Genomic DNA, 13,717 nt, shown 5'->3' with positions numbered 1-13,717 from the left:
CCAGCATGCTCCACTGTGCCAGAAGAACGTGGACTGTAAAGCAGGGCAAATGGAAGTGGAAGCAGCCCTGTGTTTGTTTCGGCGCTCATTAAAGAAGCACAAGCTTCGCTGCACTACCATGCTCTCGGATGGGGATAGCCGAACCTTTCATGCACCAACTGAAGATGCTGTGTATGGTTTCATAAAGGTTGAAAAAAAAGACTGCATCAACGTGTGCACAAGCGCATGGGAGCTGCCTTGCACACCCTTTCGGACTAAAAAAAAGCCCAAGGTGAGCCACTTGGGGGTAAAGGGCGACTAAAGCAAGAGAGGATCAAGAAGATCACGGGCTATGCTTTACAGAGCCACAAAAATTATGTGCCAAGCATGCAGAAAGCTGTCCAGGCCACACTGCAACACATATCGTCGACGGACGAGGCACCGAGACATGACCTTTGCCTGAAGGCCCAGAGTCATAGTGCAAATTCAATAGGGCCAGAGCTAAGAATGAGGAGCCCCTGCCACACAAGAATAGCCTGCCTGACTTTGTGTGCCAGGCATTGGAGCCTGTGTTTAGGTGGCTGAGCGATGATGCTCTGTTGAAGCGGTGTAGTGATGGGATCGCGCAGAATTCCAATGAAAGCCTGCACGCCATTATTTGGGACCAGGTCCCAAAGAACCAACACAATGCGTAGCACTGAAATGGAGTGGCTGAGGCTATCAGCCGCTTCAACCAGGGAATAATGAAGAGTAACACACAAATTGCCAATAAGCTTGGCTACAGTGCGGGAACCTGATTAGTGTGCCGCAGCCTTGAGAAGGATAAAAGCCGGCTTCTCAAGTCTCAAAAGGAGCACTTGGTTGCTACTGATACCAAAATTAGGCTTGTAAAGTGCCACAAGCCATCAGGTGACCCTGCTTACAGCCCTGGTCTGCTGTAGACCAATTTCATCGTGGGACAGTGAGCAGTTTTAGGTCATATGAATAAATATGCTGCTATGGTTTAGCTATAAACATTGTGTAAGTTTGTTTATCAGTGGCAAGACCACTTTATTACACAATTTGAATTGTTCTTTAGAGTATAGGGCACTGAAACAAGCACGTGAAGGTGGTAGATGTAGTTTCTTATACCGAACCTAGGGGTAGTACATGGCTTTATGGCAAGCTTTTGCAATTTGGTTTGGATGGTACCATCACATATTTAGTATGGTCTTTCTCTTGAACAACAGAGCTACACAATGATGCCATTCACACTGCTGTAGCTGCATTCTAGCAAAAGTTATAGTTTTCTCAAACTTCAAATGCGTTTTTCTCAGTTTGATGTTTTTGGACACCACACTCAGCCTTACGGGGCTTTTTTCTGTCTTTTTTGAGTGACACTGACAAATTTGGTATTATTGTAATCGTGTTGAAAAGATCTAGGGGGTGATGCTATTTATGTCACTCTAGCATCATTTTGCAACTTACAAGTTAAGATGGTAATGTGAGAAAATTAAACAAAATTAATTGCAGTTAATGTTGGTTCATTTTTTGTCTATAATTTACTTTCAAATGAATAAAAATAGCATCACCCCGTAGAGTAGGTCTTTGGCATTGAGGCCAAGCACTTGCTTATTGTGTTTGGCTAGGTGAAATTGCCAAAAAGCCCCGTAAGAAGTACCCTTTAATTTGTTTTAATATCTTCAACTGTACCTGAACCGGTGCAGCTATCAAAATTCTGATTATAGATTTGAAATCAGTGTAAAAAGCTGATCAAGATTGTGAAGTTTCATTCAGATCAGACCAAGAATTTAAAACAAATTTAAGACCCACTTCCCTCTTTAACGAGGCTTTACTGTAGTAGCTTATGACTAGCTTGGAGTCATAGTAATGCAGGAACATGAAAAAGTTTGAATAATGTGATTTCGTTATAGGGAGGCTTTGCTGTTTGGATAAAGAAGCTCTACGATAGAAACAAATGTGTTTGTAAAAGGCTTAGCGTGCAGCTATACAAAATAAAGTGCTGGCTGTAGTGCAGCTGCTAAAAGCTGCAAGTTTGCTTTTAAGCAAAAGTCATGAGCTAGTGGGTGTCTGACTCAAGATGCAGCTTCACAGGCTTGCAACACCCACCCAAGCCTGTGTTTCCGTCTCGGTTATGTTATCTACCGGGATGTCTGTGGATGTCGGCAGAGCAAGGAGTGTCGACAGGCTGACAAGTGCACTCGTGCGCCAGTGGCACACACGGGCTTGCTCATTCGGAATATTCACGTGGAAGGCTCTGGTGAACAAGCCGAGCATACGCGTGGTGCACTGTAGAGCACGCACTCTGTGCACTGGCACTCTGTACCCTGCTGCCACTGGGCCTGGCCACGGGTGCGCATAACGAAGACAGCAGGCAGGGCACACCTGCCGGTGCCCTCTACTAGTTGGTGCACACCTGGGTTTCGTGCTCTGTAGGGCAACACAATGCAGCGTGCTTACTAGTAGCCATCAACTGCCAACTTGGCTCAGTTGCAATCCTAATATTTTTAGGTTAGATCACTTGTGCTTCTTGAGCTGTTTCTAAGACAGAATGGTTTTTGTTGTTCCACAGTGTAAAACTGTGCACAGAGTCGGTGCCATTTTTCTTTTAGTGTGTCGATGCCGGGCACCACATCGTGACAATCACAGATGCGGTGCCCTTCTTTCTTTAATTTATTGCATCACTCCCGAAGGTTTAACCATTTCCTTAAGAGGCTATAACAGCAAACTAGTATGCCTGACCTCGTATCACGGAAGTCATGATGGTGGCCTTTACTGTGGCCACCACGCTGCCTACATGTCTAGCCCTAGCCCTGGTCACTCCGCTGTTAAAGCAAGATTCGATTTTATTTCAGAATGCTGCCAAGCGCGGTTTCTTGTAGACATAAAAAAAAATAATAAGTGCGCTTACTGGTTGATCCAGCGCATATGGTTGTATGCATATGTAAGATGCACCATTGTATGAGGCACGCTGACAAAAATTTTGGAAAAAAGAACTATGGTAATGTACCAGAAGATATGGTATTCAAAAAAGAAAAAAGAATCAGAATCACCCAATTACAGTACTCAAAAGATCATTTAATAAAAAAAGAAAGAAAAAACAGCCCACTCTCACAGCACATGTCAAGCAAGCTATGAACATTTCCTATGATCACTACGAGCTCTGAAAAAAAATTTTCCTACCACCGGCATCGAGGTCCAAATCTTTGTGGCAATACTATGCAGATTTTGAGCTTGAGAATTTGTGTGGGGCTTTGTGTACTGCACAGCTCTGAGAGTGGGAGCATGCTTGCATGTATCTCAGAAAGGCAGAGTGTGACGAAATTCTGAGCAGGGTCTGTAGTGAGAGCCTGCTGCTGTCGCAGTAGAGATAAGAGAAATTGCTAAAGTTTACCAATTTTTTTTTTTTCGACCATGCCGGTATTCAGTGTCATTAAGCTTGCTTTCTTTTTTTTCATAGAAAGCATACTTAAGCCATTATATTTGTGCGTCTAAAACAAGATTGGCAGTTTCACCGAAAGTGGAAAGCATTGACAGCAGTGTTGCCCTTGAGCTCCGTGGATGCACGCGGCAGCACGAGGGAACATGCATGGCACCCTGGCAGTCTGTCCTTGCGCATGGTGGTGCATGAGATGAGATGGCCTGGGGGGTGCCTGACACCGCTCAGACCAGCGCACAGCTGCTGCCAAGCCGGAGGGCCAGTGCGTGTGTGCGCACCATGCCGGCAGCAGTAGGCAGAGTTCTGGCTCCACTGCCATGACAACTGACCAGAGCAGGATGGTGCACCCACTTGGCTTGGTCCTGTTGCTGCCAAACAGATTGTGTGTCACTCTAGTCTCTAGAGGCTTCTTGTAGGTCACTTATCAAGCCAGGAAGTAGCTTTCTCACCATAATTTCTCGCACCTGGAACACATCACTTGACCTCCAACACCCGCCTTCATTTGCATTTCGTAACAAAATATTTTGTTAGCCGTGCATGCAGAAATGGTGCTGGACTGCTGTGTGCATTCAACAGAGACTTCACTCAAGGAAAGAGCGAAGTCCCTTGTGTGTCATTTCGGGTGATACTAGCCAGCCAATTCAATGTAAAAAAACCAATCCTAGCCAGTGGCACCACACAGCTTCAGCAATTATATCACCTGGATGTCGCTCATGATTTACATGTGGTCCTCCGCTTCGTCACTGGAGCATAGGAAGTGCGCATAACCTTTTCTCAGCTTGTGTCTCTCGAGAAACATGTTTTGATTTTTGAGTTTAGAACCCACAAAACATGGTGTAGGGAACTTCGATTAACATTTGTAGAAAAAGAATGAATGGACCACTACCTCTTGTGGCCCCTTAACATCACTGAAAGTCTTTATCTCACCAAGTGTGTGTTGTCTGCTAATGTACAGGAAGTGAGATTTACATAACTTCTTGTAACAGTAGAATAAAATTACCTAGTCTAGTGTGAAGGAAGAGTTAAAAAAAAATGATGTTTCTAATACTTTGTGTCAAGTGGCATTCTATGGTGTTCTCTTCTGCTTGCAGTATGGCCGGATAATCAAAGAGAACTATGACAACCTCATGCGTGACATTGTTGAAGAGGACCTGGAAACCCTGGCTCATGCCCGTAGCTTTTCTATCTGTTCTATGGCCAAAACACTGGCAGCGGTGAGCCCCGACAGTGTGTCTCCGGATCTCGCCAGCCCATCGCAGGAGCAACAGTCCTCTGAGCGGCGAGGCAGCGCAGACTCTGGCCTGACCATCACTGCAGGTGACCTTGGCAACTCTCCTTCTGGCCTGGTGCTGCACTCGGGTCTCCCGCGAAAGGAATCATCCAGCAGCAGCGGAGCGTCGTCTGACCGCACCGATACTGCCACACCGACAGACCAGCAGATTGCCTTTTTTGATGCCGATGCTCCTATTGGGACCATCAAGAGAAAACCATCAATGACACCCAAAATCCCCTTGACCAACACAACTCGCACGCTTGCTAAGCAGTCATCGGTCGAACTTCCCGACAGTTCTGGAATTTATGACACTGTAGGAAGGAAGAGTGGCGCTCATCTCACTGGGAGTCTTGGGAGAACATCAGGAGGCCGAATGAGCCTGCGCCGGTCGCAGACTGATGAGCGCATTTCCACCTCTGCCTTGGGCACCCTGTCAAGAAATCGCCAGGGCAGTCTGCCCCGTTCCAGTAATGCTCGTCGAACTTCTCCACCTTTGTCACCAGGCCCAATGTTGCACTCCCCTCCCCAGCATAGCCCTGAGAAGGAGTTGCAGCAGCACTTTGTTCCGCTTTTTTCATCACAACCAGCAGTCGAGTCGGATGAGGGGACGTCACCTGCTCAGCTGTCAGCTCAAGTTCCCGGTACAGTGAATGCATCCTCTCCTCCAAATGATTTCACAGGCAGCACACTGAGCCTTGATTCATTCCCACCACCACCACCACCTTTGCAGCTTGGTGATGTTCTTAGCTGGCCAAGCACTTCCAGCTTGAACTCTCTGCCACCGCCCCCCTCTGAATTGGCAACACCTACAAATAGCCCGCCCCCTGGTAGCACTCAAACAACACCAACAAACAGCCCTCCAGCTGTTCCCCCAAAGCCAAGGTCACCACGGTCTCCTCCAGGTACAAACCTGTCGGTGTTGTGCCGTCCATCGGACAGCACTTGTATCATCTACGCAGATCCACAACTCATTGCCAATGGCTATGAAATGCTGCGTAAGAGACCCATTGAAGACATTGGTGGCAGCAGCTGTGAGCAGGCTGCCATACCTAAAAGCACACATTCTGTGGGTGGAGCAAATGCTACCAGTCAATTGCCTTCTTCGAGCAGACAGCTTTGCAGCTGCAGTGAATATGAAGTTGTGGAGAAAAGAGCGCTGCAGAAAGTGGTGGCAGCACCGCCACCGCCACCGCCACCGCCGCCTCCGCCGCCACCGATGCAGCCACTTATGCGAAAGAAGCCAGCGCCACCTAAACGCAGTGAAAGCACGCGGCTGTCATCTCCTGCACGGCGATCATTTTCATCACCGGCTGGTCCGGGCCAGATCGCTTGCCCACCAGATGTGTTCTTGCGGGACTTGCACCGTGTAATGGAGAAAAAATGGAAAGTGGCCCAGCAGCTGTCGTCTGAGCCGACTGCGACTCCACACGAGATTCTCGGTTTCCGCGACCCCTGCTGCCTCCCGCCACCGGATGGCAGTGCTGATGATGTGTCATGTAGGCGCAAAATTCCACCACCACCTCCACCAAAGCGAAGTGATGCGACACAGCTGTCTAGAAAAGTCTGCTAGGCTTGGTGACGAGAGCTGAGCACTCGGGGTCACGTGAACGCTCGCCTGGCCGTCTCTCCTGTTCGAGCTGACACTGGTTGCACGTGGCTTGCTTTCAACTCTGCAACGCACCCTCATGTCAACGAGTTCTGAAGAGTGCCTCTCTTACATGGTCTGACTAGGTGTGCTGGGCATGGCAGCGGGCACTGCACTTCAGCATGAGTGCCATGTCGCAGCTCGTCGCACGAAAGGCCGTGGTCATAATAACAGAGCTTGCTGTACCTTGTGGCCTGCACATGGTGGTAGGTGGTGCAGACTGGGCACTCGTCTAAAGCTGGCTTTGGCGGGACTGTTTATTGTGCTAGCTGCACCAGTGCTGAGAGCTGTGCTTGATTTTCCCATTTGTGTGTGGTTGAAAAGTGAAATTTGGTGTTGTGAGCGCACAGCAATCTTTCTGTTTTTCATCAATACTGAATGTGTTTAGGACCTGGAAGGCTGTAGAAATAACCATGATAGTGTGACCCTTTGCCAGCTTGGAAATACACATAAAGGAAAGCACAGATGCAGAAAGACGATAGTAGACTTTTCCCATTATCAGGTGTCCAATCAAGCATCTGCAGCTTTTAGTTTTAATGTTCTTTTTTAATTAATAATGATTACTCAGTGCACAGTCAACACTTTGAAATTATTTTAAGCTTTATTTCCAATTGTACATGTCATTTAACCGTAAATTAGTGTGAAGGATAGTTGTGAGATCAAGCCTTTGCATCTTAACACAGCATCCAGAGGTGCTCACCAAAAGGCTCCCCCGCATTAAAATTTTTTTCAGGTTTTGCTGTGAGGAGTGACAAATGAAAATTGAATTTTGCATTTGCCATGGAGTGGTCTTTTGGCCAACTGATTTTGCATCTATATGAGATATGAGTCTGATAAGGGAAGCCCAAGGAAATTTATCCAGATTAATATGTAATGGTCTTGTCATGTGTGAAAGAAATACGTGGGGAGTCCTCTTTGTAGTTGTGCAACCAGCATGATCAAAGATTGGTCATAAACGGTCACGCATGAAGAAGCCTTTTCCGAAGGATGTGTGTATGTGTGCAAGTGTAATTCAGTATGCTGGCCATGTCATGTAGTGCGCAAGCACATGGTCAAGGAGGAGGAGGAGGAGCAACATTTATTAAAAAGAAAGGACAAGCAGGTGTTTTTCTGCTTGTGCGGGAGGCGCCCTTAGTCCAGGGCTCCTGCGGCTCTTGCTGTCTCCCGGGCCCGCCGCACCAGTTGCTGCTGGTTACGAGGGTCCGAACTAGTCAGCACGGCCTCCCACTGCTCGGGTGTGGGGTTGGGTATTTGCGGGGCCACCTTCACGTTGGGGCACGCCCATGTGGTGTGATATAGGGAGGCGTATTCATTACAAAGGGGACATTTGTATGAATATAGTACATGGTCAAAGATGCTGCTGCTGGTTCTCCACGTCAGCTCTAGGGCTACAGTTAACTTTTATGATGCAACACTTTCAGTTAAATCAGATGCGTGCCTGTTTTATCAGCTTATGTTGTGGCTTACACTTTTGGCAATGTGTTTCTGAGGTGCCATGTTGCCATGTCCTCTACATTCTTTTTTTATTTTGCTTTGGTAACACTCGGTGAGAGCTGAGTTGCCAAAAAAAAAAGAAACATGAGCATTTTGTGTGTGTGCCATGTATGTCTGTTTTTACATTTTTCTACATAAGCGTAGGCCTTAACTGGCTGTAGCGTCTCTTTCTTCAGACTTGCCAACCTGGTGACCAAATATCTACTGCCATATGCAAAACGACGCATGTAGCTTGCAAAAGTCGCTGTGCTTCTAATACCTTCCAATGTGTGCTTTGCCATAAGGGTTGGAAAAAGTTCTTTGCAGTGCAAACTAGTCCTACGATGCTTTCATTATAGTATCACTGCGTGAATTGTGACCTACAATATCCAGATGACTAATGTGCATATCAGAATGGCCAACAGTAGCCTGATGCCAAGACGTCTGCACTGTGTTGAGTGCTCCAATCGTGGAAGACGGTAGGAATGTCGGCAAGCCAACACAGTGGTGTTTTTGTTGCTGCACTAGAAGATCCCAATACTGAGCTGTCCCTACATTTGCATTTTTCAAGACTGGTCCCACTGGTCCAAACGTTGGTCATCCCCCCATTCCTCGCCAGACATGAAATGATGAGGAGTGGTGGAACAAGAAATGTGGCAGGGTGAACATGAGTTAGGTGTGCACATAGCACATCACTATACATTTGCATGGAATTGTCAAGGGGATTTTACAACTGTTTGATATAGACAGTAATAGTATATCTGAATTTGATATATTCAGGATCACCTGTATTACCAAAGTACTGAAACAGTTTACGGGAATAGCAGTACTTGCATCAGATTAAAGCAGGCATACTGTGCTTTCAACAATTTTTTTATGCTGCCTTTATAATCACTATGAAGCACTACTCTGCCATTGGTGTATTATTTTGAATGTATGTGCAGTTTTATTTCGTTTCTTGCTAGCCCCGCATCAAGTGTCAGATTATGCACTGAATTAAGTTGGCACCTGTTCCATAGAAAGAACAGTGTGTTGATAAACATCAGGTTATGATAAACCTTCTATATTGAGGAACCTGTAAATGGGCCTTAATGACAACAGCATAGAAGGCTTGCACCAGTGTTCAAAATGCACATTGCTTCCAATACAACCTAAAGTTCAGGAAAAGCTATGTGTGCCACTACTGATGACGGTACGGAAAGACGCATGTCTTGCTGTCGCTGTGTTCCTGTCAGACAAAGAAACAGCAGGTGATGTGAGAGCAGGTACCATTCCATCTAATGCCGATTAAATTAAACGCACACAACTTTTCGACAAAGTTAAAAAAAATAGGCTCAGAAATGGTGTAGATCTCGCTCGTTGCCTGCATTTGCTGTAGTGGTTCTTTTGTGTTTTTGAGAGGGCCATCCAGATAACTCGGAAAAACATTGGCAAGTTTGGAAAAACACTGACTCACAGTTGAGAAGAAGAGCCAGGAAATTAGCCATAAATACATGTTAACAGTGTGGACATCAGCAGAGGAAATGATGTTAAACATAAAGTTAGTGATGGGAAACAGCATATTGGATAATTGCAATGGGGGTAGTCTATGAAACTGTATCCAACAGCGAGGAATGAGATCAAGAAAAAAATTGTAGGATAATTCGAAGAGCAGTGCACTACACTTTGAAGACTTTTCATGGTGTGTAAGAATGTGAGGTCGTACAAGAAAATGTTCCGACGCAAATAGCACGAAACTATTGAGCATGTTTGGCTAGCTATGTTGAATCCATCCAGAGGTAATTGAGGAGATAATTAGCCTGCTGATGTCCTTGGGTTTTAAAGATTGTTGGGGGAAGGGCAATAGACCTGTCGTTGAGAATAGCAAAAGGGGCAGCCAGAGTTATTGATACGGCAAAGGCAGGGAATCACAGAATGGAAGAATGCAACTTATAGGTTAACATAAAAAATTTAACCTGAATGGCCACTGAAACGCTTTTTTTAGCACAATAATATCCCAATCTAGGCAATTCTGCTTTGAATGTGCAAATGAAATACTATTCCACAGCATGCAGCAGCGAACTTGCCATCTAAAATTTCTCGCTACTTTCTGAAGCTTCAGAGCCCTAACGTTTGTTTTCCCCCTATCTGAAAGGAGCAGTGAAACTACAGCAGGCGTGACACCCTTATACACCAGCCATTTAAGCAATTGTTTATGACGTCAACAAAACCTCCTGTGTGTGTGCTTTCACATCTAGGAAGAGGGCACCCTGTCACTCCTCTCTGGGGCGGTAGTAGTACGTAGGCGACCCACATAGGAGCACTGCAAAAAGAGAGAAAGCACCACGCAAGTAGTTCCTATACAGTCGAAGGGGACTGAGGAAGCAGACGTTTTGCTCTCCAGATCTTTTCATATTAGCTCCCCTTTAAAAATGTCTTTAGGAATATAATCCTTATGTGGCAAATCCGTTCTCCGGAAGCCTGCATAGTGGATGAAATTTCATTAAAGGAAAACTTGTCATCCACCTGCCTCGTAGCACGAAGCTAGAGTATGGGTTTCTCAGAAAAAGCTTCACAGTTGAAGAAAAACTTGTCCTGGTCCAGGACTCGAACCCATTAGTCTCAGGTTCAAGTGCCGGATCAGGACGAAGCTTGCCTTATGAGAAACCTGGACAGGTTTTCTTTGCAGCTTCGTGCTACAAGTTGGGTGAATGACACTTTTTCCTTTCGTAATCCTTAAACGGCACGCCTATTCCAGCCTCTTGTTCAGGCTCAGGAAAATATGTTTCAGGGCCTCCTTAAGAACTGAAGATAAATGCAGCAGGAGGCTAAAACTTCCAAGCTTGATAGCACAACTCCTTCCGAGCTCCTTTTGGCTGGGGCACTTGCTATACTGAAAGCATAAGGGCTGTTAGCTCTATCGATGCCATCAGCACCGATGAATTGTAAAGCAGAAAAGATGTTCGCGGGTGCAAAGTTGATCCAGATGGCAATGGTGCACAAAACTTGTGCGTCGACTGGAAGCAATTTTTATGATTAACTTTTCAATGGAAAATGCCTTCACACATTGGAATCGCAAGATGTGACTTGTGTGCATGGCAGCTGCCACCTTATTTTGCTTGCACCCTTGCAGTGCTTTTCTGCATTCAGATGCCTCATGGATAGACATGAGATTTGTCAACTTGTGTGATTTTTTAAGCGTCAGTGCATGTTCTGTGCAAGTTGTAGAACCTGGAATGCTTTAAGCGACAGCCTCTGTTTTCTTCCATGTCACTTTTCTCAAATGTCATGGTGTACCAATGGAATGCACTTTAAGGTAGCCTGTATAGAAGCTGTATAAAGTGTTCATGTGTAATTCCCTTGGTGCTGCACATTTTAGTAGTCCCTCTCAGTGGTCATGTATTCTCACTCTAATAAGAAATAGCCAGATAAAAAGACAGCAGTGCACTCTCATCCAAAGGGAAACAAAGCCCAGTCATGTAGGGTTGCACTGTGAACTGGTGGTCTTCTGGTGGGAGGCCTTTCCTTTACAGAGCATGTACTCCCTTGTTCTCAAGATATGACGTTTTTATCTCTTGTTGGTTGTTGCCAAGATTCTTGAGGCTGTTCACCTCTCGGGCTCAACGTGAGTGAATCACTGAGAAATGCAATGCCTTTCCTATGCTGCCATAAAGGCCTCCACCACATTTCTTGTGGCTTACCAGTTTTTGTTGTCGAATTATCTTTTAAGAGCTCGCATGTGAGTATGCAAGTGTGCCATGCTGTTTGTGCCAAGGCCTCTTCAGTTGAACATATAGGCTCAGCAGGATACAGCTACCACTGACACTTCACAACCCGATACCTTATTTAACTTCCTAACTTCCTAGATTCTTCCTAGAATTTGATAGGCAAATGCTATAACAGTTGTCGAGACATACATACCATATTTGCATGGACATATAACACGAGCTGTTTGTCCTAGCTTTAGTGAATTCCTCTTTTGTTTAGAGCTGTAGTTCATATTATAAAAAAATATTCTCTTTCCACTTTTGTGCTGCAAGATGCGGCAGTTCTCCAAAGTTGTTCATTGTGGTTTGTGCTAAAGGTTAGCCCATGTTGTACCTGTTTGCATGCATCACTGTACCAGGCAGGGCATGCAAAAATTTGTCCAAGTGCAGTTATGGTTGCATAACACACAATGAGGTTTCGTGACAATCGTAATAGTACTTGTTATTTTCTAAGTTGACGCTTTGCCGCCTTGTTATTTTCTGTTTGTGTTATATTTATGCAAACATGGTATGTGACATTCACAATAATCGCCTGCAAAGCATGATATATTGTGTATTGTAACACACAGTTTTGATTCATTGAGTTGTGAAATGAATGAGAACACTGAAGGAGCATACATCAGTGGCTATGCCAACACAAAGTGAGATCCTGAGGGTAAACTTGCTCACTGCTTTCGTACGGAAGGACATACTTAATTCCATAGCTTTGTGTGGCTGGTTCACGGTGGCAAAGTGGAATGACCTGCATTGACCAACCTAAACTTTAACAGATCTTACATTCCCCCAATCAATTAGTCATTGAAATGCCAATTTGCACAAGAAGCACTTGAAGAGCATACAAGCTCACCTCGTCCTTGATCCAGGCCTATCTGAGAACATTGACATTAAAGGCGGCCAATGTGCTTCCTGGTTGTGCTTGCTTCAGATTAACAGGTGAGCACATGCTAGACCTGGCAGCCGGTCACCGATGGCCTTGTGGATTCTGTAAATTGTGGGCTGAACAGCTGTGTATACATGGCAATCTATTTAAGGATGTGTAATAAAGAAATGTGCCATCTTTTAAACCCCTGCTGCTTAGGAAGTGAAACAGCACAAGTATCGGGTTGAAGAACTCTGTCCTCCTCTCTCTCTTTTGTAGCTGTTCAAAATGTTTTCTATTTTTATAGTTATGTACTGGTTGCAGTCAAGTTATTTGTGAAAAAAATTCTTCCATTGAAAATTGGTGACAAGTTGTGGGGTGTACGTTGCAGTGTCTTCAAAATTTTCAGCTTTTTTTATTATTTCATCTGTGCCTGGACATGCTTTTGCACACGGTGCTCTGATGTACGGGACATTGTACCATGTATGTCATTTCTCACCTAATAGGAACGGCATTGCATATGCTGGTGCATTGTGTAATGGCTCTGTTGAGCTTGTGTAAATGTCTGAATAATAAAGCCAGTGGTGCGTTATGTTCATTCCCCTTCTCTCTCTATGACAAACCTTTCATGCTCACCATATTCTTTTTGCCAACGGTTGTCTAAGCAGATACAGTGGGTGCAGTGGTTTCCCCAGTGGGTACCAGTTGGTCGAGTGGAAACCAACATCTCTTACATTGGCTGCACTGGGGGCACAGCAGCTGTGCAATAATGCTCTATGCTACAGAAGGGCACATGCACAAAGAGATTGGGGGAAGGTTGGCAATACATTGTTGACCACACTGCTGTAAAGAAAAGAGAAAGTACAAATTTTAAGTTAAATCACTTTAGAATGGTTTGTTTCACGCATTCATGTGTCGCAGTGCAAAGAACCTTAAAAAGTGCTCTAGCAGGTATAGTACTATGAAAATAAGGTGGCAATATTTGCACTTTGAGGGTGGAGGGTGATAGCCTCTGCACCAGCTAGGGTGTCTGAACTGGAACTGAACTGGAGAAAAAGTGTTTGCAATAAAAGGGAACAGAATGTTACGTTCTCCACAGCCTCATCCATGCATCACGTGCACATAATTGTTGCCCATGAGTATGATGGCAGCTGTCTTATGCCACTACAACCACGAGCTATCTCAGTGGCCGTACATTCTTCGTTGCAGCTCCTCAGTGTAGGGTGCTCTGCGTTGCATGGTAGTGGGAAAATGTGTGGGTGCAGGTCAGTCAGATGTACTAAGGAATCGCCCAAGACAGAGA

General features: G+C 45.3%; 1 protein-coding gene across 7 annotated transcripts in view; it reads left to right on the top strand.

Moving 5' to 3' along the window:
• pico overlaps positions 1–13,012 on the top strand; it is a 263,380-nt gene extending 250,368 nt beyond the window's left edge. For all 7 annotated transcript variants that reach the window (XM_070531479.1, XM_070531478.1, XM_070531483.1 and 4 more), the window contains one exon: positions 4,510–13,012. In XM_070531479.1, the coding sequence (XP_070387580.1) occupies positions 4,510–6,261 (1,752 nt within the window). In that variant the 3' untranslated portion in view covers positions 6,262–13,012. The remainder of the gene's footprint in view (positions 1–4,509) is intronic.
• The last annotated feature ends 705 nt before the right edge of the window (positions 13,013–13,717 follow it).

Source organism: Dermacentor albipictus, chromosome 1, assembly GCF_038994185.2.
Source record: "Dermacentor albipictus isolate Rhodes 1998 colony chromosome 1, USDA_Dalb.pri_finalv2, whole genome shotgun sequence".
NCBI lineage: Eukaryota > Metazoa > Arthropoda > Arachnida > Ixodida > Ixodidae > Dermacentor > Dermacentor albipictus.
The sequence above is the reverse complement of the archived record's forward strand: the minus strand, read 5'-3'. Positions and strand labels throughout refer to the sequence as shown.